This window comes from Stigmatopora argus, chromosome 12 (assembly GCF_051989625.1).
Source record: "Stigmatopora argus isolate UIUO_Sarg chromosome 12, RoL_Sarg_1.0, whole genome shotgun sequence".
Lineage (NCBI taxonomy): Eukaryota > Metazoa > Chordata > Actinopteri > Syngnathiformes > Syngnathidae > Stigmatopora > Stigmatopora argus.
The window spans coordinates 4,265,458-4,291,397 of record NC_135398.1 but is presented as its reverse complement, the minus strand read 5'-3'; the positions used below and the strand labels follow the sequence as shown (position 1 = coordinate 4,291,397).

General features: G+C 39.8%; 1 protein-coding gene across 5 annotated transcripts in view; it reads right to left on the bottom strand.

Annotated features, from left to right (window-relative positions):
- The window catches only part of LOC144085571 (receptor-type tyrosine-protein phosphatase mu), a 153,233-nt gene that overhangs the window by 60,185 nt on the left and 67,108 nt on the right, over window positions 1–25,940 (bottom strand). For all 5 annotated transcript variants that reach the window (XM_077614969.1, XM_077614970.1, XM_077614971.1 and 2 more), the window contains exons 8-12: window positions 18,707–19,015; window positions 16,958–17,067; window positions 11,857–12,058; window positions 10,359–10,461; window positions 2,824–3,097 (exon numbers count right to left, since the gene is read on the bottom strand). In XM_077614969.1, the coding sequence (XP_077471095.1) occupies window positions 2,824–3,097; window positions 10,359–10,461; window positions 11,857–12,058; window positions 16,958–17,067; window positions 18,707–19,015 (998 nt within the window). The remainder of the gene's footprint in view (window positions 1–2,823; window positions 3,098–10,358; window positions 10,462–11,856; window positions 12,059–16,957; window positions 17,068–18,706; window positions 19,016–25,940) is intronic.

Sequence of the window (25,940 nt, the reverse complement as noted above, 5' to 3'; positions counted from 1 at the left end):
TGGGTACTATTATAAATGTGCTTGAAATATTAATCATTATATGTATATGTGAAATATTAATCATTATAAGCAGACAAACGCTCAGTGTAACTGTTACCTTTTGGTCGCCGGTCTTTTGGTCGCCGGTCTTTTGGTCGCACGTCTTTTGGTCGCCGATCTTTTGGTCGCCGGTCTTTTGGTCGCCCGGAAGGTTATTGATAATTACCATTTAAATCGTTGCTCAAATTCCCTAAATACAAACTGCGAGTTACTATTTAGTCATACTTAATACCCTAGTAATTATTAGGCTAAAGAAAAGCTCCAAAAGCGACCAAAAGACGGCGACCAATAGACCGGCGACCAAAAGACGGCGACCAATCGACCGCACACGGGCTCCGAGGACATTTAATTGTTTTGCCCTGATCCGAGGACTATTGACTTGACAGCTCACCCAGTCCCGGGCTCCAAGGACTGTTGATCTGGGTTTGCAATGAAGATCTGTGAAGGACTCTTAAATTGCTTTGACTTGGATTCCGGAGCAGATGGCGATAATCGAATCGACTTCCGAAAATACTCGCATATTGTTTTAAAATAGTGTTGCTCGTTTCACCTAATATTGAAATTGTTTTGCTGAATGGAGGTTTGCTTGTGTAAATTCTTATGCAGTTGTTTTTGGTTTCCGACCTTAATTGTTGTTTTGAAGACCTGATATGCAATTGTTGTTGCAGTTGTTTTTTGACCTTAATTGTGTTATTCGGTTAGCTTATGCAATTGTTTTGTTTAAGATAACCTTAATTGTTTTGATTCTAATGCAACTAAACGGACAGAAGAGGATGTCTTTCTATAGAATGATCCGTGACGGAGACGAGTCAGGATGGATTCTCACTTGCAAATTAACGCTGGATTATGTGCTCTGATGTCTTTCCTTTTATTAAAGTATATCTATTAATGAACCTACAGTGGTCCCTCCACTTACTGACGTCTCTAGATACAAATTATTTAGGTTACGAAAAGCCTCAAAGGGAAAATTTTGGCTCTCGATACAAAATAACTGTAAAGTTACGAAACACCAAATCTAAAAAATTCAATTTTATTTTGAAATTATTGAAATAGCCCAACACTCTGCTGGCCTTCCATTGGCTAGAAGGGAGCTGCGTCGTTGAATGGATATTTTACCGAACTTGACATCATTTCTAGTTGTTAAGTTGCGTGTTCACCTGGGTGTGTACGCATGTTTACTCAGCTGTCAAATATTTGCCTCCACCTTCGCGCCCATATTTTCATTCCTTATAAATTTTAATAGGCTGATAAATCATTTTCTCATCATTTTTGTCTGGGTCTCACCCGTTTCATACAAAATGAGTATACTTTTATAACTTATAAGACTAAAGGGGTATAGTTCTTCACTTATTTCACTTCTGGAACAAATGAATATTCTTAAATCGAGGCAACACTGTATATCCTGAAGTCTACACTTCTAAAGTCACACAGGAAAAGTCGGAGTATGTGTTCTATTCTGGAGTGCCAACGAGCTAATTGAATTCAGTGCAGGCCTCGCACGTTATTACTGCTGCCCTCCTGGAACGGACGTGCTGCCGCTGCTCAAGGAGGCCAGCGACGGCACATTCTCATTCAGCTGCAGCGGCCGCGGCGCTCTGCAAATTGCTATCGAACGGCAGGCGAGGGGGAACGAGAGCAAGGGTCATGGAGCATCCACCGGAAGACGCGGGGGTCCGTGACCCGTACGATCGGTAGGCTGCTCGGCCACCACGCTCGGAACGCCTGCGACACTTTCCGGCCGCGGCGACACCTTAAATGAGAGGTTGGAATTTGGCAATGAAACAGAAAGTTCCTCCAGCTGAGCACGGTCCGCCTCCCGCGACCATGAAAGCGACTCCAAACACTTGTACCACTTCCAGCGAATTGAGCAATACTGCTAGGCAAACGTGTCTACTGTGTGAGATTAATTCTCGTTAGAAAAAAAACTGTTCATTGAAAAACGTCTAAAATCAAAATGAATGAATACGGAGAAAAATAGTGTTCAAGTGTATCTGTATTCTCACCCTCTTGCTAGAGCGACAGTGTATCTAATCTAATGTAATGTCATCTAATGTAATGCCATCTAATGTAATGCCATCTAATGTAATGCCATCTAATGTAATGTCATCTAATGTAATGTCATCAAATGTAATGTCATCAAATGTAATGTCATCAAATGTAATGTCATCTAATGTAATCTAATGTAATCTAATCTAATGTAATGTCATCTAATGTAATGTCATCTAATGTAATGTCATCTAATGTAATGTCATCTAATGTAATGTCATCTAATGTAATGTCATCTAATGTAATGTCATGTAATCTAATCGAATCTAATGTAATCGAATCTAATGTAATCGAATCTAATGTAATCGAATCTAATCGAATGTAATCGAATGTAATCGAATGTAATCGAATGTAATCTAATGTAAACTAATGTAAACTAATGTAATCTAATGTAATCTAATGTAATCTAATCTAATGTAATGTAATCTAATCTAAGACTCACAATGACAATCTACAGTTATTGTTACTCTTTGTCTGCAGTTGAGAACGATAGACATCCAATTCATTTAAACTGAGAGGACTGGTCATTATTGCTCATTTTTCAGTGCCATTGACAGTGCTAGACGTCCAATCCATTTTGACTGGGAGAGGCTATCGCTGACAACCTTACTAGTCAAAATGGATTGAATGTCTGGCGCCATCAATGACTGAAATGGGTGCCCTATAAATGATTAACGCAGTGTTTCAGTACATTTTGCTTACTGGTTGTATGTATGTGCTTGCTTTGTGGTATCTCACCCCATTGGCAGTGCTGACAGCCTGGTAATAGATGCTGTAGCTCTTCTGGGGCAAAAGCGGTGCATTCCAGTAGCCACTGTACGACTTGTTGTCACCCACAGTGAAGGGCTGCGACGCGTGGATGCCGCCGGCGGGGAACTGGGCGGCAAAGTAGTACTGGGAGTTGAGTTGCGTCGCGTTCTGGAAGTGAATGGGCACCGGGTAGCAGCGCAGGATTTCGGCCGTCCCCCGTGCACGTCTCGGACGCTCCTCCTCCACCACTACCTGGTAAGCGCTGGGGAAAAAATAAAAAAATAAAAATAACAACATAAGACTCCAGAGTTCCAAAAAATGATCATTAAAAGATGCCTCAGTAGCCTGGGACATCAGTTTTTAAAAGGGAAATAGAATTTTCTGGACACAAAATCACTGATTAGATAATGAATGAGGACTTCAAGTTCGGAGCAGTAACATGGCGCAAACGTCGGCGGCGGCGGCGGCAACTGAAAGAAGAACCTTTGTCAATTAGCAGGACGTCGCGCGCATGCTAAACCGGCCCGTTGACAAGATGAGCAAGTCTCCTTTCTGGACAAAAAGGTCTCTGTCAGATGCACTGTGGGAGAGCATTTGCCATCCAATTGGCGCACCAGAGTGCAAAGGATGTGGCGGGCCAGAGAGGAAACGGGAATGCGCTTGAGATTTGCACTTCTTGATTGAGAAGCATGAGAAGAAAGATTTTCTTTTCATTAAATATTCCAATATCTTATTAACTTCATTTCTCCTCTACTCTATGCTTTTGTCATATCCGATTTTAGCTATGTTTCACCCACCATGGATTGATAATTTTTCCCCAATGTTAAAACTTCAACGTAAAAAAAAAAGCCATACCTACTTACTGCATTACACTGAATTTCTACAGGACCAACAATGTATTTTTTTTTTTTCACGACTATAAGGCGCACATAAAAGTCTTAAATTTTCTCCAAAATAGAAAGGGCGCCTTATAATCCAGTGCGCTTTATATATGGACCAATACTAAAATTGTTATCACGATAAAATCAAATAAATCAGTCGATAGGGTACACCATCCTCTACAACTCTCACAACTTACGGCAAGCAGCCCCTGACTCTACTATTTTCCCCTATTTGCGAATGGATTGTGGCCGCCTGGAAGAGTGTATGAAACTCAGCGTTTTCGATGACTCATTCGGACAATTGTTCAATTCGGACCCAGAAAATGAGGACTTTGATGGATTCGTGGGTGATGACGTGAGTACATTGTAAAATGGCTAAATAAAGTACAACCGAACTCAGTTTTGCTTCCGTTGCCTTTTTAAAAACGTGTTTTTAGCGTGTGTTCGTATGTTTAAGCTGGTGTATGTTTTGCCATGCCTGGCTGCGTCTTTAAAACAGTGCGTCCTTTGTGTGTGTCAAATACAGAAATAGCACTCGTTATTAATACTGCGGCTTAAAATACGATGCGCCATATAGTCGTGAAAATATGGTATTTTAAAAGTTGAAAAAAATAAAAATAGAGCCTTTTTATGTCTATACCCCATTATAAAATCTGAGCACCTGCCTTTTATAGTTCAGTGTGGCTCTTATGTAAGCAAATAGAGTTCTCACGTACATTTTGGTGGGTGCGACTTAGTCAGGTGCACCTAAAAATCAGGTAAGACATTATAAAACAATCTTTAACGTCCTTATTACATTGATACATAATATACTAACAAGAGAGCTGAGTAACTGAGTGAATCTGTACTTTCTGTCCAGGATATTTGCAATTTCTAAGGGGATGAGGGGGATATATAATAATATTTTTTTTTTAAAAGCAAGGCTCCCGCAGGTGTCGCTCTCTGTGTAATATGATGATGCGGCTGCTCCATGCATGATTTAACGGTACGGCACAGTGACGGCTGCTTTCCCTTTCCCGCGGCAAAGTAGCGAGTGCCGAAGGCGAGGAGGCTCCCGGGGTTAAGAACTCCAGTCATGTGCAAATCTTAACCTGCCGCCACACTGCAAACGCAAACGTTCAAATCGGTGAGGCTCGCAGACAACCATGATAAACATGATACCAGTTTTGTTCACAAAGAAACAAATGATTTGGGGAAAAATATGCAAATATTTCCTGTTTTTCCCAAAATAATGGCTGTCGTCACATTCAAGGAAGGATGACAATCACTCCGATAGAATGAGACGTCTCACCAACATCCAACACAAGTGTAGGATTGTTTTCAAACTTTTTCTAAGGTCCACGGATTCAAGTTCCAACTTCTCGTATATGAAATGATGCTGACGTCATGAGAAAGATGGGATTGGTCGGTTATAAATGCTTCATAAATTGGAATAGTCCCATTTTAAAAGCATAATGTGCGTATGAACAGAACGATTTTATCGGTTGAATGTGGCCTGGCGGAGGTCCACGTGGTCCGGCGTTGACACCAATTAGCGCCCCCTCACTCCTCCCCCATCCCTCCCATCCCGCATCATAGATTTCTCCTTCCTAGAGCAATTATGGCAGATTGACTCTCCATCGAGCGGACGGACGGAGGGAGGCCACGGGAGTCAAATTTATTTTTCATGTGCTCTAATAACAAATCGGCCGCCTCCTCCATCACCATCTCGTCTCATGCTAATGCTAACGGGGGCTGATTTAAAGCAGCGGTGGAGCGAGGCGACTCGGTCCTACTCAAACCGAATCGGGAGGTGCCAGAAGACGGCCATTTTTCTGTCACGTCTCGTCGCGACTAATAGCGCGTGCCAAGCCTTTGGCGAAGATTGTTACTGCTTGTTTTAGAGGTGTGTCAAATCACTGGCCGTGCTGATGAGCTGATGCTACCGGGAGGAGAATGTGTAAAAACATGGATTGCATAATTAACTATGTGAATTAATTATTTGATTATTTTCCATATGTTGCATTGAACATGAAAAAAGGTGTTCGGGGAAACCACTAAATGATCCTTTTTATCTTATTTTATTTTTTAAGTGTTATTTTATACATTAAATATACATTATATGTACATTGTATACATTGTATATATAATATATTTTTTATTTAACTGTTGATTATTCATTCATTTATTCATACATTCATTCATTCATAAATGAACCTTTTTATTTAATTTTAATATTTAAGTGTTATTTTTTCATTTATTTTTTACCAATTGTTGATTATTCATTCATTCATTCATTCATAAATGAACCTTTTTATTTTATTCTTTAAGTATTATTTTTTTCATTTATTTTTTACTTTATTTTTGATTATTTATTCATTCATTCATTCATAAATGAATCTTTTTATTTTATTCTTTAAGTGCGCACAGAGAGACAGACAACCACTCCCACTGCCACCGAGTGGGAATCGAACCCAGACTGCCCGCACCAAAGTCAGGCGGAAAAAAACACTGCACCATCGGGTGGCTATTGATTATTTATTCTTTTTTTTTTACTCCATTATTGATTATTTATTCATTTTTTACTCCATTATTGATTATTTATTCTTTTTTTTACTCCATTATTGATTATTTATTAATATTTTACTTACTTATTTATTATTATCTATTGACTATCTATCTCCATTTGTATGTCATTGTTATTGGTGCACTTTCTTACTTATTTATGTTGTTGAATACTTATTTATTGGTATTATTTTCCAAGTATCTATTTGTCTATTTGTTTGTTGTTGTTGTTATTTGTGCACTTAGTGGTGAATCTCATTATACTTCTATTCATTCAATTCAATTCAAATTTTTGAGATAGTTACATATTTGAGAAGGAATCAAATATATTTGAAGATAAATATATCAATATAATAGATTCTTTTGAGTAGGTAAAGTGAGAAATATGAATGGCGTAATCTGCCTGGCAGGGAGAACGTTTTCCTTCTGGGAAAATAATCAAAACACTTCATTTTAAATGTGTGGGCAAAATATAAAGTATTGAAATCCACCCCCCCAACAGCAATTGCTTATTTTAGCACTTTGCTAAATCACTTTCCATGCTCTGGTTCAGATAATCTGACGCTACAGGGAACAAGCAAGCATCTCATTTGCAAAACTAGACTTTGGGAAAAAAATAAACGGCGTGTATTTTAAACATTTCCTCTGGCGAGAGGCAAAGGTGACGCCGGCAGAAGAGGTCTGATTTAGCGGCGGCAAAGATAAGCGGAAGCATCTCGAATCATTTATTGCCTCGCCGAGCTTGTAAACATTTATTTTGACGCGAAGTGGGTGGAATCTGGCCGCTGACGAAGGGGGCAAACGTCGCGGTGACATTATTGACAGACAGTCAGTTTAATCCTCTTAAAGGAAGAGTGTAGCCTCTGGTAGTAAAAAAAGAAAAAATAAATAAATGTTCCCAGGGATTAGCGACCCAATCTGAGCACTACCATATATTATACATATGATAGCAATTAGCTTCCCCTCGCGTAATCTCTACGTGACTTTAATTCAGACGGAGTGGCGCTTGGTTAATGGACGGTCGTCATGGCGTTATCGTATCATCTTCCAACGGACTTCCTGCAAAACATCTCGAGGCGCCCTCGGGCGCCATCAGTTCCCGAACCTAATCAGTGGGTTACACAGTGGCGGGCAGTCAGGGCCTTCAAGGCCTTCTCTGCTGGCCTAAGAAATATCTGAATCATCTATTATATTTTGTCCATCAATACTTATTAAATAATTCCAAATGGTCTGTTAGCTTCCTTTCATTGCTTTTCCCCCTGGTTGCACTGCTTCCAGATGTGTTTTCATATTGAAGCATTTAACCAATCACATTTCAGCCATTATTTGTTGCCAGGGTCAGAAATCTGCCTCAAGGCCTTCACAATCAGTTCTGCGGGCTCTGCTGCATTAAACAAGCGTCAATAAGACTGTTGCTTTAACCAATCAGATTTCAAGTTGGCAACACCACAATGCCTTCTCGCAGGCGTAGGGATACGTCATCGCTTTCACCAACTATGATTGCCTAGTGATTAGCCAGAGCTACCAAACTGTATTTGGAGCAAGCTGCACAAGCAAATATATTGTTGTGTTGATTTAAAGCCCTTTTCAAGACGGACTATGCCAGAAATACGACAGGACAGGCTCGACTTTCAGCATTAGCTTCGATGGTGATAGAAAAGAAGGAAGAAAGGAGGATGGATATTGTGTACAGTTAAAAAGCATTTTTGGTGAGTAAAATATGGCTATATTCCTAAATAATATTTCAATTGTGGGCCAAGTTCTGATATCTGAAAAGCTCCAGTGTTTGTATTTAATCATTAAATGCTGCTAGGAAGTGGATTTTACCTGTTGAAGGCGCTACGAGAAAATGCACGGACCACCACTGGGGTTACATGATCAAATCAAATATGCTACAAATCCCTCCAAAAGTGACCAAATCCCCCTTGTCATTCTTCCTCTTAAGAGTGTTTACAAAATGATTTCCTAAAGTGTTCCATTCCAGAAATGAATTCAACCCAATCTGAATCTCCGACAAAATTCAAGGTCGTCTTCCATGTCTGAATTCCAGTTTTTTTGGTTATTCGTAAAAGTGAGCTTTCCCTCAAGGAAGCCGTCGCCAGACGTTGGGGGTCTCCAAAGACTTTTAACGCTGGCAGTAAACAAAAGCAGCCGCCAGCCGCGTTAATTAATGAAGGCAGAGATTCACCGCGTGCTTCGTCATCATTTGAGCTCTGTAATTGGCCCGCTGACGGGACGCCGGGTGGAGCGCCCCCTCCCTGGCGGTACCTGCGAGGTGATTAAAAAGCCATCTTTCTTGCTGCGGTGGCACGCCACGCTAAACACTGAAATTGTAACAACTCGGTGGGGACGGTCAGGAAAAGGCACTTTAAGAGTGTCCTGCGTTTATTGCTGGCCCAAGAGGGGTCTTTGCCTAGCCCCTCTCAAAGTCTGCTTCCTTTTCTTAATGAGAGCTCTAGAGCAAAAGTGCCCGGCCGGCTCCGATTGGTCGGGGCGTCCATGTTCAAATGCTTTTTCCCTCTGGTCAGGTTCTTTTATTTTTTTTCAGAACTTATAACCGATCGATAACTGAGCTCATACATTTTGCATTTAATTTCATTGTACATACTTTAAACAGTGGCGGTCCGTGCATTTTCTCGTAGCGCCTTCAATGGGTAAAATCCCTTTCCTAGCAGCATTTAATGATTAAATACAAATACTGGAGTTTTTCAGATATTACAACTGGGCCGGGGGGTGATTTTCCCGGGAAAAGACAGCGATGGACGTCAATGGCGAAAATTGCACTAAAATGGGGTAAAATCAACTTCCTAGCAGCATTTGGTGATTAAATACAAACACTGGAGCTTTTCAGATATCAGAACCGGACCCACAATTGAAATATTATTTAGCAATATAGCCATATTTTACTCACCAAAAATTCTTTTGAACTGTACACAATATCCATCCTCCTTTCTTTCTTCCTTCTTTTCTATCGCCATCGAAGCTAATGCTAAAAGTCGAGCCTGTCCTGTTGTATTTCTGGCATAGTCCGTCTTGAAAATGGCTTTAAATCAACACAACAATATATTTGCTTGTGCAGCTTGCTCCAGCTAGTTTGGTAGCTCTGGCTGATCACTAGCCAATCATAGTTGGTGAAAGCGATGACGCTATCCCTACGCCTGCGACAAGGCATTGTGGTGTTGCCAACTCGAAATCTGATTGGTTAAAACAACAGTCTTATCGACGCTTGTTTAATGCAGCAGAGCCTGCAGAACTGATTGTGAAGGCCTTGAGGGAGATTTCTGACCCTGGCAACAAATAATGGCTGAAATGTGATTGGTTAAATGCTTCAATATGAAAACACACATCTGGACTTCAACCCGATTATCATTAATGAAATACACACAATCTAACAAATTTAAATAATTGACGTGTTTTGATCACTGACTATGCTCCAATCACTGAAACTTTAAGCGACAGTGCAGCTCGGTTTACATGCATTGAATAAGAATGCATGTTTGTGGACACTTTTGCCTTGAATTTTCCATCCTAAATCATCTAATAATACTATTTTTATGTTTTTGGATGGAGCTTGAGAACAAAGGATCGCAAGGACCAACTGCTCACATATGCTAACCCCAAAGCTATGCTTTCCATTTAAAAAAAATGTGTATTATAATGAGTGCTCCACAGAACAAGTTAAAAGTCTTTTGCATCTGCATTATTACAGTGCTCCAGCAGGTTTTTATAAAAAGATGAAGCGGGTAGCTTGTGCCTTCAGCTGGCCAAAACGATGACTTTGCGCAACGCTCACCACAAAGGCGCTAATAAGGCCTCCTAAACGTTTGGACAAAGTGAATTCAAACGACTTCTTTAGCTGCCCAAAAACCCGCTGAGGTTCAGGTTGAGACACCCCGCGAACATAAAAGACTGACGGAGGCGGGACATCCTAGAGTGAGAGCGCCCCGACCGCGTCAAAGTTTTATCTCATCTTCAAAGCCCAAACTCGGAAAGCTTGGAAGATGAAGCTCTTTTGATAATTCCCCAAGAGCCGTCAGAAACCTTCTCCAATGTTGTTGTTTTTCGCGATTGCGCGAGGTTTTACGGCAAAAAGCTTACCTCACTGGGGCGCCCCGGCTTTGGGCGGGCTTCAGCAGGACGGTCACCGTGCTCTCCGTTTGGTTCAACGACGTCTCCTGGTCGTACGCCGGCATAGATGGCGCTGTAGGAAGAAGTCGGAAAGTTAACTTTTGCTCAATTTTGCGCAAACTCGCCTGCTTCCCAAATTTTAAGGATAACGTAACGGTGTACCTGAAAACTTACCAAATTGTGCCGATATCTTTATTTTAGTACTAATTACAATACACAGAGTATAATGTGACCTGACACATAAGCCAATTGATCTTGAAAAGGTGAACACTTTCTGGGATTAGATAAAAGTGTGTAGCCTATTTAGGATATCTTTTAACACCATAGGCCGCGTTAACGTCAACTCGATTTCATGTGGGCCGGACTATTTTGGATATAACATTTAGATTTTTTTAAATAAATGGATTAAAAGAACTGGATTAAAAGCCCTTTAGCTTTTTTAAAATATATTTTTAGATTTTACTAAATGATTTTTGAACTAAATACACAGAAAAAAAAAATTTAAAAAATACAATTAGTGAGGGCAAAAATCTGGAAATTTAATATACATCTATACTCTTCATTTTAATTTGATCCTAAAACAGAAAGTCGGCACTCATGATTTACTTTCCCGGGCCACACAAAATGATGCAGCGGGCCAGATTTGGCCCCCGGGCCGCCACTTTGACACGTGCCATAGAGGTAATTTGACAACTTGCACATACAGTAATACCTTGACATACGAGAAACTTGGGAAACAAGGAAAATTCCGAGCAAATTTTTGCCCTGAGCTACGAAACAAATTTAAGATACGAGCATACGAGATGGGTCCGTTGGGAGTATGCGAAAAAAACAATATGTCCAAAGCAAGGTGCAATGAAGGGTAGTGCAAAGAAAAAGTGTATGATGACAATCGATATTAAGCATGAAATAACAATTTTATATGGGAAAAAATTGAGTAAATTGACATACGAGCTCGGTCACGGAACGCATTAACTCGTATATAATAATAATAATAATAGTAATAGTAATAATAATAGTAATAATAATAATAGTAATAATAATACTAATAATAATACTACTAATAATAATAATAATCAAACATAGGCTTTGTCATCATCATTGACTCGACAAAAAGCCTAATCTCAAGGTATCACTGTATTTGAAATTCATCATGAGGATTAAATAAAACCATGTAGTCCTCTGCATAAAAATTCCAATTCATTAAAAAAGAAAAAAAATCAACAGGTTAAACATTTGTCTTCTTTGTTTTGGGCCCCGTTGTTCTCACAACCCTTCGTACTAAAAAAAAAAATTGGTGGCGCCCTGAGGTTTCACTGCACCAAATTGATGTCAAATAAAGATTAACAACAATTCATATTAGTGCGCAAGTACAAGCCAATAAAAAAAAGAAATCCTTATTCCATTTTCATGACTTGAACAGGACCCGAGCATTTCTTATTCAACAGGCCCGCCCGCAGCTACCGACCTGAGATCTTAGTGGTGAACTGGGTGATAGCGGGGGGGCCGTAGCCCTTGGCCGTGCTGGCGCGCAGGGTGAAAGAGTACGTGGAGCCCGGGTGGAGGCCCGCAAAGGCGTGGGCGGTCTCATTGCCCAACTTGGCCACTTTGCCGCTCTGGTTGGAGAGGTCTAGTTCGGGGTCGAAGGAGCTCACCGCCTTGTAGGAGATCTATAAAACAAATTAATATTCAGTAGAGCGTGTGAGCTGCTGATGCTGCTGCTGCAGGGTTTGTGGCTTAAAAACATCTCCAATCATTTCGCCTGTTCACATGAGAAGCTAGTAGCAGGATTTTTATGAGGAATAAATAAAATACTGTATTGTAATAAAGATGGGCAGATAGTCAGGGTATATTTGCAGACTTGTCACTCTGTTTAACTCATTCTCAACTGGTTATTGGGGAAAAGATGACCAAGTTAAGTTAAGTTTTACACATATATTCCATTTTACAAAGACTGATCTTTTTGCATTCAACAGTATAAGTCTACAGAAGTTAATGTACAGTGGTCACTCGACCTACGATCAGTTCTTCATTACCCACAATCAATACGTGGGTAGGCTGAGCTGTTGCATTTTTTTCAGTGTTATTCCTTCCTTAGCCTGTTAGCTCCCGCGATCGCTCATTCAAGACTACTTCTCGTTGGCAAGTGGTCGTGCGTTATCCTATTGTGAGGACATTTGTGTGCATCATTTTCGGAATATTTTGAAGGGAATACAACAGCAAACAGCCCATCGATAGCGAACGTGAGGGTGGAGGCGTGGCAAACAGCTAACCCGGCCAGAACGAAGGAAAAAAAAAAAAAAAAAAAAAAACTAAATTAGAATTCAGTTTTGGGTAAAGTTACATTAAACGTATGCTTGAGTGCGGCTGTATATATTAATCCAAGTTAATTAAAATTTGTTTGTGCCGTTTACGAGTGCGTTGTCGTGGAAATTTGGTGTAAGGTGTTTTTTCAGAGGGCTGGAACGAATTAATTTGTTTTCAATTCATTTCAATGGGAAACGTTCGCTCGAGTTACGAAAAGCATGACATACGAGCTCAGTCCCGGAACGGATTAAGATCGTATGTCGAGGTACCACTGTATTTGGTTTCATATGGATGTTTGTGATCGAGATGAGTAAAAATTATGATTACCAAACATGCAAGATTGTATATCATGTGAAATGGGAGGTGATAAAATTTTGGTTCAAATAGTAAATGTTGTTTTAGCCTTTTTAACTCGTGTTTTTACCCTGAATTGGTGTCCGGCCAATCGCATACGTGTACATATTCATCCATAACTTTCCTTCATTAACTGCGTAATCATGGAGATTGTTACATATGGTAATAACCATTAGTTGTCATTAGCGAATCTCTTTGGCAGCCAATGTGAAGTAGTATTTATTTCCTCATACATTTTGCTACTCATGTCATCATGATGTATTATATTCTAGTGCAAAGCAGTTTTATCGTTTAATATCCTTTTAAATGTCAATCAAAATCTTGTACACCTCCTCAGTGTGTGTCTAATGAGCCTAGCGAGTGTTAAAGTTATGTTGATGGCTTCCTACCTCTTATTTCTCACTATAACTCACTACTTTATTGTTTATTAAGAGCGTAAGCGGTGAGGTTACAGCCAGTTTGTTCACCTACACAAACACACACTTTAGGTGTTGATGATGGCGTAGCTATTTCTATTTTATGCATCTGAAATGCTTCGTAAATCCCGCTGGTGGGGAAAAAAAAATGTAAAGCACCATTACGTGAAATGCAATTTTCCAACATGTTTTCCATTATTTTGCCTGTCACATTCATTAGAACGGCAGCAGAGGAGTTGACGTGTAATTTCAAACTGAAACGTTGCGATACGCGCTCGGGTGGCGCAGACAAAGAAACTAAATGAGAGGAGGCTTCCGAGCATTACCAAACTTGATGGACACAAATTACGTGGCGCTCCTGACTCCCTTTTGTCTGCCTTAATTGGAACGATAATGGAGCTTTTTCTTTTTATGAGTGAGTGAGTGGCGCACGTGGCGTTTTCTCCAAGTAGGAACTCGACTTCGACTTATTCCAAATGGATATTAGCAGAAGAGCTCGCCTTAAAGCTTCCCAGTGGAACCAACACAATGAAAACAGGCGCCACTTTCTGGACGCCGCGATCCGTACCTGACACTCAGAGCATTGTTGGCACCTAAGCTGCGACCATTTTGGAAATTCCAAGAACAAAAACCTCCTTGACATTTATTCCTAAATTTTCCCCCACACATTTAAATACCGTATTTTCACGACTATAAGGCGCACATAAGTCTTAAATGTTCTCCAAAATAGACAGGGCGCCTTATAATCCAGTGCGCCTTATATATGGACCAATACTAAAATTTGTATCACGATAAAATAAAATAAATCAGTCGATAGGGTACACCATCCTCTACAGCTCTCACAACTACGGCAAGCAGACCCCGACTCTACTAGTATTTTCCCCGTAGAAAAAGTACTGCGCAGTGACTGCTGGGATATATAGTTATTTTGTCAATACACCCAATGGATTGTGGCCTGGCGATCGGCATCAACACAGCTTTACGAAGCATGGACGCTAGCTACTAGCTAACTACTATTTGCGAATGGATTGTGGCCTGGCGATCGGCATCAACACAGCTTTACGAAGCAACTTTGATGGATTTGTGGGTGATGATGATGTGAGTACATTATAAAATGGCTAAATAAAGTAAAACAGAACTCAGTTTTGCTTCCGTTGCCTTTTTAAAAACGTGTTTTTAGCGCGTGGGTGTAGCGTGTATGTTTAAGCTGGTGTGTGTTTTGCCATGCCTGGCTGCGTCTATAAAAACGGTGCGTCCTTTGTGTGTGTAAAATACAGAAATAGCACTCGTTATTGACACTGCGGCTAAAAATATGATGCGCCGTATAGTCGTGAAAATACGGTATACGATCACCCTATTCCGTAGCCCTTTATGAAAAAGAAATACTATATTTCCATGCGTAAAAAATGACAGTAATGGAAAAGGAAAATCAATAAATAATGCTAATTGCAGTATACAAACAAGAGAATAGTCAACAGTGCTTTATAGATTATATGTTCCAAATGACAAACAGTACATGAATAATTGATTGCGCTTATGCAAAGAGGTCGACGTGAACAGCGGCAACAATAGTCAGCATTTTATGGAACAAATTGACCTGAAGGTATAATAAATATGTACTTTCCTCTCTATTCATAAGTTACTGTGAACAGCAACAAGACTAATCAATAGCATTACATAATGGAAAACCTATCCAGGTTCCAGTAATTTGTCTTAGTGCATATGAATAGCAAACGCTACGTACATAAATAAGTGGATGGCAACAAGAATAGTCAGCACTACTGTTTGTAGCAAAATCTGCATTTTTATATTTTGCAGCCAGATAAAGATAAAGATGACTTTGCTGTCCGTTCCGATTTGAACGAATTAAATCGCAATTAACTTCTGGATGATCCGATTTTCTGTGGTTAGTGGCGTGAATAAATGATCAGAAGGGCCTTTGTTTACAGGTAGTAGCACTAAGCGCCGAGTTCTGAGAGCCTGGAGGCAGTTGTTATGTTCCATAAAGTGGATCACACACACCCATACAAACACACTTCCCCTTTTCCGTGTCGCATGAAATTTTAAAGAAGATAAACAGGCGAAACGTGTCGCTCTTTAAGCCATTAAGCCAACCTGCTGTGTGCGGCGTATTTTTTTAATGGACATTGTTTCTGCATCCGCTCAACGAAACAAAGCCCCCCGCCGCCACTCAATCCTCGCCCTCGTCCAATGAGAGGAGACCCCTGCTAACCCAGTCAAAATAATGCAGCACGGTGAGCAAACAGCCACCGACCGGAGAGGGAATCAATCTGTGGGAAAGGCGGCGGGATTACTTCCCAAACCGTAGCCTTGATTCAGATCAATGTGGAAGAGTGTGTGTGTATGTGAATGCTTTTTCCTTGAGGAGGCGGGAATAAGAAGGGCTAGCGGCCACAAGTCAACATTTACTCGCTAGCTAGAAATTCCGCTTTAAATAGAGTTTAAAGGACAAAAGATATATTATAGGAATGAGTGCTTATTTTGATATTTCTTCTTCTATGAGTACCTTTTTGTTATTATACGTCAATGCGTGTGTTTTTATATGTGATTAGGAGTACTTTAGATCAGCTGTCCTGAATGTTTTTCTCACCGTGTTCACGACGGCAACCCCCCCCCCCCAAAAAAAATCCCAAGCATAATAGCAATTATTCATTATTATAATGACAACTTTTCTCATTTCAAGTAGAAATGCGAGATTGAAAACGTTAATATTTATGACTGATGGACCGCCACTATGTGGCTCACGGACCGGTACCGGTCCACGAACCAGTGGTTGGGGACCACTACTTTAACTAATTACAGTGGTACCTCTACGATTAAAATGAATGCTACGAGGAAAATTTCGAGCAAATAATTCGCTCTAGATACGAGAAAAATTTTGAGATGTGAGAAAGCCAGGTGGCCATGACATGAGAGGCTGTTTATCATTGTAGCGCACTTTTTTTGCCGCTTCTCTTTTGTGTATAACAGATATCTACGAGCACTGAACGGTTTCTTCACACGAGTTTCTCCTCCAGATGGACAGGAAAACGCACAACGCGCATGCGCGGGCAAAAAGAGGTAGATGGCGAATTAAAATAAATAAAAATGTTTTTACAATCCAATATCCTGTTTTTGGTGTTTTTTCAGAGGGTTGGAACGAATTAATTTGTTTTTAGTTCATTTCAATGGGAAACGTTAGCTTGAATTACGAGAAGCTCGACATACGAGCTCAGTCCCGGAACAAATTAAGCTCGTATCTCGAGGTACCACTGTACTGCTTTTGCTAAAGCATCATATTTTATCAGACTATAGTGCCCTTTACTGTTTTTTAGCTAATTGACAGTGCGCGTTTTGTATGAATGCTGGTCGTGCTTAATGACCTTGAAACTAATCCCTTGTCATGCTATACCTGGTCCAGTGATAATTCACGAATCCCAATAAATTTCAAAGTAATACACAATATTCATTAGCTGCGATCATTTCTGGTACCTCGTATTGAGTGATGACACCGTAGGTCTGCGCCGGCTCGCGCCACGTGACCACGATCTTCTCCTCGTAGGCGCTTCCCTGGATGGACTCCAGCGGGACGGCGCCGGGCACTGCGGGACGCCGACACGTGGCGCAGATTAGTGACACCAATAAATAAGAGTTGCGCGCATCACCGTGATTTATGTGGCGGCCGACAATCATCCAAAGAGCTTTTTCAAGGACGCCCATTACACAAATGGCAGTCGCCCAAAGTCAAAGATATTTTAATGGGAATATTTGAAGTCGTTGACAATAACGACACGATGCCGCACGACAATGGGTGCACATAAATAAGGAAGGGGTGGGCTTTCTCTGATGGGATATTGACAGGGGTGAGTGATGTTGTGGTAGCTTTTTACTTTAATTGCACCACTAATTTTGATTCAACATGGAAGTCGACAGATAGGATTAGGTTAGACTTTTTGGACATTATTAGGTCAATGTTGAAGGCGGTGTGCGTGGTATAAATTTTGGATTTGTTGCAGACTGTACTTGAGATTTTAATTTAGCTTTTATGTTGCCACTTTTGAAATTGTATCTAGCGTAGGCTGCGTTTATTTCCAGTATTTTGGGGGTAGTTTTTCTGATTTGATCAAACAATAACTTATTTTTTTAGGTCAAGTCATAGGGGAAGCAATTTTGTTTATTTAATAGACAAAAAGGAAACTGGATTGGACTTTTCAGATGTGCAATAGTGGAGAAAAACGAGAGCTACTATTCCCAGGAAGTAGCCACCCCACAATGGGGGTCTACATTTTACATTTTACTGTTTGAGCCAATTAAATGCAAGTATACCAGATTTTATATTACTTGTTTTTTTACTGGGAAAACGCACTTTGTGGAGTAGCACCACCAATTTCGTTATACGCAGCTCTGTATTGGATAGGATTGGATAACTTTATTCATCCCGTATTCGGGAAATTTCGTTGTTACAGTAGCAAGAGGGTGAGGATGCAGCAATAGATCGTAAATAGATAGGTAATAAGTAAGTTAATAAATAAATACATAAATAAATATATATATAAATACGTGTGTTGCTTAAATCAAAAATGAAAAGCCTTTATTGTCTTTAACAAAACAAATGGCTGAGTGTTAAGACCTAGCGTATGCATGCATGTACATCTATGTGTATGTATATATGTGTATATATATGTATGTGTATGTATATATATGTGTATGTATATATATGTGTATGTATATATATTTGTATATATATATATGTATATATGTGTATATATATGTGTATGTATATATATGTATGTATATATATATATATATATATATATATATATATATATATATATATATATATTTGTATATATATGTATATATGTGTGTGTATATATATATATATATATATATATATATATACATATATATATATATGTGTGTGTATATATATATAAGTATATATGTATGATTTTGTATATATAAGTATATAAGTATGATTTTGATTATATATATATATGTATATGTGTATATATAAGTATATATGTATATATATAAGTATATATATGTATATATGTACATACACATAGATAAGGTAGGTCTTAACACTCAGCCATCTGTTTTGTTAAAGACAATAAAGGCTTTTTATTTTTGATTTTGATTCCTCGCCCTTCCGAATACGTCATTACTACTCATCATGGCATGTGGTTGAGAAGTCCACTAAAACGCCATAGACGCGTGGACCAGGGATCCGGAACTCACCGTCTTCGTCCGTCTGCACCTCCAGCTCGGCGCTCTCCTTGACGCCCTCCAGGTTGCGCAGCACCAGCTTGACGCTCAGGTTGGTGTAGGGCGTCAAGTTGTGGATGGTGTGCTGCGGCTCACGGCCCTGCGCCTCGTAGCACACTTCCTCCCGGGTCTCGTCCTTGCCGCCCACCCGCGAGCGGTACTGCGCCGTCAGGTTGTAGCTGTGGCAACGCGTCACGTTGTAGCCCAGCGGCTCCCAGCGCACCGTCACCTGCCTGGATTGGACGTCCAGCACCTCCAGGCGGCGAGGGCCGTGCATGGGTTCTGTTGGTTGGGGAGCAGAGGGAAGCGAAAGTGTGAGGCCACATGCGGACAATCAATTAGGATTCGCCAAACGACAGGTGCTACGCGTTGGTCTCGGGCGAAACGAGGGAAATGGATGCAATGTATGCGGTGGCACAGCCTGCGCCGCTGTTCTTTTCCCAACATTTGACACGCGGTCAAATTGCATCTGTTTCAAGTTGATGCGCTTCCTGTTTCAAAAGACCCTGGAGATGGAGAACGGGGACGCAAAGGCGCATCCCCACGCAGCTGCGTTGGCCGCCGTGGGGGGGTTGAATTTTCAAATTGAAGCTATTAATGCTGCATCATACTGAGGGAATAGCTAATCTGGACTGGGGATACGATGCTAAAACGATAGTTCAGCAATGTCGATTAAGGAATACAGTCAAATAACATTTTATTTATACGTATTAGAGATTGATTTCATTCTTGAATTGACATGTTTGTCAATATTTTTCATGTTAGTATTTTGTCTTGGTTTTGCGTGTACTTGCTTTTTATTTTTCCTGTAATATTCTTGTAATTTCAGATCTTTGCCCTTTTAAAAGGCACAATTTTCATTAACCATGTTATTCATTGTTGTATTATTAGTGAAAGAATCCCCCCGATACAGCAGTAAAATGCTGGGCAATTACAAATAATGCCAACAGCAAAATGGAACTGTGAACGCAGCACCGAGTGTCTGCTTTTGCATGCCGTCTTCAATGTACAATGTAGTGTCATTTAAAAATTATTCTGTAATTAAAAATAACAGAGCTTTATAATCGATTAAACAACCAAATCTATTTAAATCCTAAATATGTGTCCTTTTAAGTTTGTAAATTTAATACAAAAAAATCATTGAATAGGGACAGAAAAAAAATTATACTAAACGTTGTAATATCAATACTATATTCGTCAACATTGCACAGCTAAGTATTGAAATCTGTATCAGGCACCAATCGGAACACTCCTGATTTCACCAAATGTTCAATATTTTTCCCCAATGGTTGCCAGATCCATGTTTTGTGACATGTATTATTTGCTTATGTGATTTAGGTTCGGCACCCCTTGACCTCTCCCCCCCAAATAATTTGAAAAACCCATTTTCCATCATAAATGCAATACCTTATGCTAACGGTGTCAGACTCGGGTTGGTTCGCGGGCCGTGTTAACGTCAACTCAATTTCATGTGGGCCGGACCATTTTAGATAAAATATTTATATATTTTTTTAGAAATGGATTAAAAGAACTGGATTAAAAGCCCTGAATATTCAGTTTTTTATAGATCTAAAACAATGTTTAATTTATCTTTTTTAAATATATTTTTAGATTTTACAAAATGATTTTTGAACTAAAAACACAGAAAAAAATGATTAAAAAATTGCAATTATTGATTTAAAAGGGTGAAAATCAGGAAATTTAATATACATCTATCCTCCTCATTTTAATTTGATCCTAAAACAGAAACTCGGCACTCATGATTTATTTTCCCGGGCCCCACAAAAGGATGTGGCGGGCCAGATTTGGCCCCCGGGCCGCCACTTTGTCACATGTCCTATTATGACCACAGAGTACCGACCAATCCCATAAGACATCACGACTCTGTAGGACACCACACCCTAGTTCCTCTCCCATGTGTTGCCATCAATTCTTTTTGATAAGGAGTTGGTCCACCCAGGTGGGAACATAACTCCTACCAACCATCCTATCAACTATAACCATTTTTTCATCGTCTTTCCATGGCTTTCCTCCCCCTCCATCCTAATCCCTATTTTGCCGTCATCCCGCCTCTCTGACAAGAAGGTGAAAGCGGGCAGCCGCCAGGTAATGGGATCAATTTCCATTCCAGGTTAAATTTGGAGCCCATTTCTCTGGAACTTAACACTTTAGCAGCTATTAGGAAGGAGACAGGGGCTCCATTTCAGCTCCCGTCCCCCCCACTCCCGGGGATACTCGGCCCTGGCGGGCGTTTCGGGCCGTGTTTAACATTCATAGGGTGCACCGAGGTGGTTGATTGTCTGAAGGAATCGACACCCGAACATCTGGAAAGAAAAGTGCGGGGAAAAAACGGAGGCTAACTTGTGGGAAAGGAGGTCATAACGTTAGCGCGGGAGGCGCTAACGTTGGAAGAAAGCGAGGCCTCTTGACGGCGGAGCGACAGATGGAGCAGCAACGGATGCGTAGCCTCCCAAAAGAGAAGATGAAAGGCCGTCGTAAACCGCCGCCCTGTGGGCGCGGTAGTGATGCTGTGAGACCGAGTTCTACAAACGTGCCAGTCTGGAAAGCGGGGAACATCTGTCTGAAGGAGCGAATGTAGAAACTGACGGTTTTATGCAAAAATGGTTTTTAGAATGCGAAAAAGGCATGCAGAGGGTTCTCGAACGTACTTAGGATTTTTTCAATTTTAGCTCAAACGATCCTTCAAGAGGATGGAGAGCAGAGAAATGTCCATTATTGCAATTGGAGGGAAAATTCTAATAGTTTCCAAGAAAATCGATCATGGTAATTGATATTTTTCCTGAAATCGGACACTAAGGATCACCTTGTAAAAGTGGAGCATTTTTAAAACAAATTGCAGACCCGTATTTTTCAAAGGGTAATGAGTTTTAAATTATATGAAATATTACAGAAAGTGACTTTAAAATGACCATATTTTGGAACCAAACCCCCTCGGAAACTAAATTAGATCCTCATTACTCTCAGAAGACTTAAGCCACACCCACTTAAACATCTCCAAACAGAAGATGATGTCAAACCATGAATGATCTGCAGATTTTTTTCAGTCTACTAGCAAGCCATCCATAGATTCAATCCTTTTGTCAACAAGTACTAGCTAGCACCGCACAAGAAAGCCAGATTTCCACCTCAATTCTGGTTGTGATGTCACAATTCTGGTTGTGATGTCACAACCAGAATCGCTGAAAAAAGTGAGCGTTCCCTATTGCATTGTTTTGGGTGGAGAAATGATCAAATTATAAAAAAAACAGTTTTAAATGCCAAATTGCTTTTCTAAAATGAATTTAATGCAGTCATTTTAATTAAATAACATGTTCAGCATCTAATAGCACTTTTATGATTTGGGATCATATTTTAGGGTGCGTTTTTACGACTGATATCATGAAAATGGCGGTTTGATATGGGGAGCCGAATTTATTCTGTAATAATGCCTTTATATCTTGAAGGAATGGAAACATATTTCACCATTCCACGTAAATAACAATAAATACATGACGTTGAGTGAGACGGCTTCTAAATGTCTTATTCTTCTAAGCGCATATTCTTTTGGTGCAATATATTTACACCACCTTATTATTATACAACCCTTTTTATTTTTTGCAATAAACATATCATTTGTAGCAAACACGGCCGATAACACTCTCGACATCCCGAGCAAGTTTTTATGATAGTTTATTTTGTTGACGCACGGAGCCATTTATCAGAGACGTTCCACCTAGATGCAAGTTTGACACCCCGCACAAATCATAGCGCTCGGACTTGTCTGCTTGAGAGTCACACTTGGGTGCTTTTGTCTTTTTCTTTTTTTCCCTTTTTTCTTTCTCGGAGCTTTAATTTGATTTGTGTGGCCGGCCACCCTGCAATTCTGCCGCCGTTTAGCGCGTCCCTTTTGGTCCGCTCGAGTGCAGCTTCCAGATAGTTCCGCAAATAAAAGGGCTTAAAACTTCCATTTTCTGCTTGGCTCACCCCGATGAAAAGCGTGTGAATTCCATCTTTTTCTTTGTCCCGTTTATCTACTTGCCCCCGTTCCACTTCCGCGTTTCGGCAGGTACGGCGGATTTTAGATCATCTTTGAATATTTTTTCTTAACATATTCATATTTTACAGCTCTGAGTTTTGTCATTTATTTTGTATAATAATTTGTTCGATTGATTTATTTTTTTGTTTTCTAATTAAGGGCCATCAATAGTGCCATCCCCGGTGGATTCAGAAGTTTTTGCATGTTTTTCCAATGTGTGCGTGGGTTTTCTCCGGGTGTTCCGGTTTCCTCCCACATTGCAAAAACATGGTTGACCACTTTAAATTGTCTCTAGGCATAAGTGTGAGGGTTAATGGTGGTCTCTCTCATCATGCTCTCCCATTGGCTGGCCAGCAATTCAGGATGTCGCCCGCCTACTTTCCACCAGTGGCGGGCCGTCAGGGCCTTCAAGGCCTTCTCTGCTGGCCTAAGAAATATCTGAATCATATTATATTTTGATCATCAATACTTATTAAATAATTCCAAATTGTCTGTTAGCTTTCTTTCATTGTTTTTCCCCCTGGTTGCACTGCTTTCAGATGTGTGTTTTTATATTGAAGCATTTAACCAATCACATTTCAGCCATTATTTGTTGCCAGGGTTAGAAATCTGCCTCAAGGCCTTCACAATCAGTTCTGCGGGCTCTGCCGCTTTAAACAAGCGTCGATAAGACTGTTGCTTTAACCAATCAGATTTCGAGTTGGAAACACCACAATGCATTGTCGCAGGCGGAGGGATAAGTCATTGCCTTGTTGCAGGCGTAGGGATACGTCATCGCTTTCACAAACTATGAGGCTCGTCATTAGCCAGAGCTACCAAACTATATTGTTGTGTTGATTTAAAGCCATTTTCAAGACGGACTATGCCAGAAATACGACAGGACAGGCTCAACTTTCAGCATTAGCTTCGATGGCGATATAAAAGAAGGAAGCAAAAAAAGGAGGATGGATATTGTGTACAGTTAAAAAGGATTTTTGTTGAGTAAAATATGGCTATATTCCTAAATATTATTTCAATTGTGGGCCAAGTTCTGATATCTGAAAATCTCCAGTGTTTGTATTTAATCACTAAATGCTGCTAGGAAGTGGCTTTTACCCCATTTTAGTGCATTTTTTGCCGTTTCTGCTTTCCGCAGTTGGCTGGGATAGAGTCCGGCAACCCCCCGCGAACCTTGCGAAACAAAGGAATATTTTCGAATTAAACTAAACCTTGTGCTGTGGTCTAAGATTTTTGACTTGTTTGTTATGTAAAGCAAAAAAAAAACATTTAACCTGTATTAGTAATCGTGATTGCCCCTCCCAGCTATGTTTGTAAATTTTTAAACTGTATTTGTATCTAATAATTACGTGGCCACTAGAAGTTAATTGCTGTATTAAGGTGTACTCATCTTTCATCAATTCCAAACTACGGAGTGGTAAAAGGACGGTAATTTATCGCGCGTAAAAAAATTTAACGCTGTTAAACGATGCGTTAATGTCTCTATTAACCCATTTAGGTAACAGCACTATTATTAATTAAATTCAGTTTTTCCTCATGTGTTAACGAATTTTAATTTAGTTGGCGTTCTTGAATATAGCCAGTTACTAATGCTGTTATTTTGTCATGCTCTGCAGTTTTGGTACATAACCAACATTGATTTGAGCCTCAAGATTATTCCCTTTAATATAAGACTATAATAGTTATTTTAATGATTTCCCAGTAAGGTCTTGCATGAGAGCAGAAACTGCAGCAGAATTGTGACAAAGTCACACCTTCTTCTTTCACAGATCGCACAAGCTCTGGAGGCTTCACTGGGCTAAAAGTAGTGAGAATGTGAGTGTAATACATATCAGCGAGGCCAGAACTTGCGGAAAAGTAGAGAAAGATGGAAAAAAAAAATCTTTGGGATTGGGAAATGAGATTCCGGGGACACTTTGTAACACCGGCATGGCTGACATAATTGATTCAATTTAATTTGACATTTAAATCCCAGGGCCCTTAACCGTCATCATGAGTATTATGCTTTGACATTTGGAACAAATTGTCACAAATTAGCAGCACATTAGCGTCTCCTGTCAAACTATTTTTGTGTAATGTGAAAAACAGCATCTAGACAACATACCTTGTTTTTGTTTTTTTTATTTAATATGTATGAGAATTTTTGTTGTTATCCATTTTAGTTCAGTATTATCTGCATCGTCATTTGAATTTTATGTGTTTTTCGTAATACTATTCTTTGTAAGTCATGAAAAATGAAAATAAATGTGTATTATTTTGGAGATTAACGACGCATTAAATGGTGCGTTCTGACGAATTTCTCCTCCCAAATTAGGGATGGACCGAGAATTGGGAGGCTGAAAAGTTCAGTCAACTTGATTTCACGTGGGCCTGACCATTTTAGATTATTATTTAGATATATTTTTTTAAATGGATTAAAAGAACTGGATTTAAAAACCCTGAATATTTGTTTTTTAGAGATCTAAAACAATGTTTATTTTAGCTTTTTCTAAATATATTTTTAGATTTTACAAAATGATTTTTGAACTAAAAACACAGAAAAAATGGATTAAAAAATTACAATTATTGATTTAAAAGGGTGAAAATCAGGAAATGTAATATACATCTATACTCTTCATTTTAATTTGATCCTAAAACAGAATGTCAGCACTCATGATTTACTTTCCCGGGCCACACAAAATGATGCGGCGGGCCAGATCTGGCCCCCGGACCGCCACTTTGACACATGTGACCTAGACAATATACCTTGTTTTTTTTTTATATATAACACGTATGAGAATTTTTGTTGTTATCCATTTTAGTTCAGCATCATCTGCATCGTCATTTGAATTTGATTGGTTTTTCGTAACACTATTCTTTGTAAGTAAGGAAAAATAAAGTGTGTATTATATTGGAAATTAGCGACACAGTCAATGGTGAATTCTGATGAATTTCTCCTCCCAAATTCGGGACGGACTGAGAATTCGGAGGCTGAAATTTTTCCGATAAAACCTAAGCTCTTTTCTAGGCAAGCGAGCCCTCTAGGCGGTCGCCGGGCGGACGACTCCTTGTCATTTGTTACGACAGCCCGGCCTGTGCAGCATCTGGTTCTGCCTGGCTCTCGTACCAAAGAGCAATTAGCTTATCAGATCATCCTCGGGCGCTGCGAGCACACAGTCTTTATCGGATCCGCAT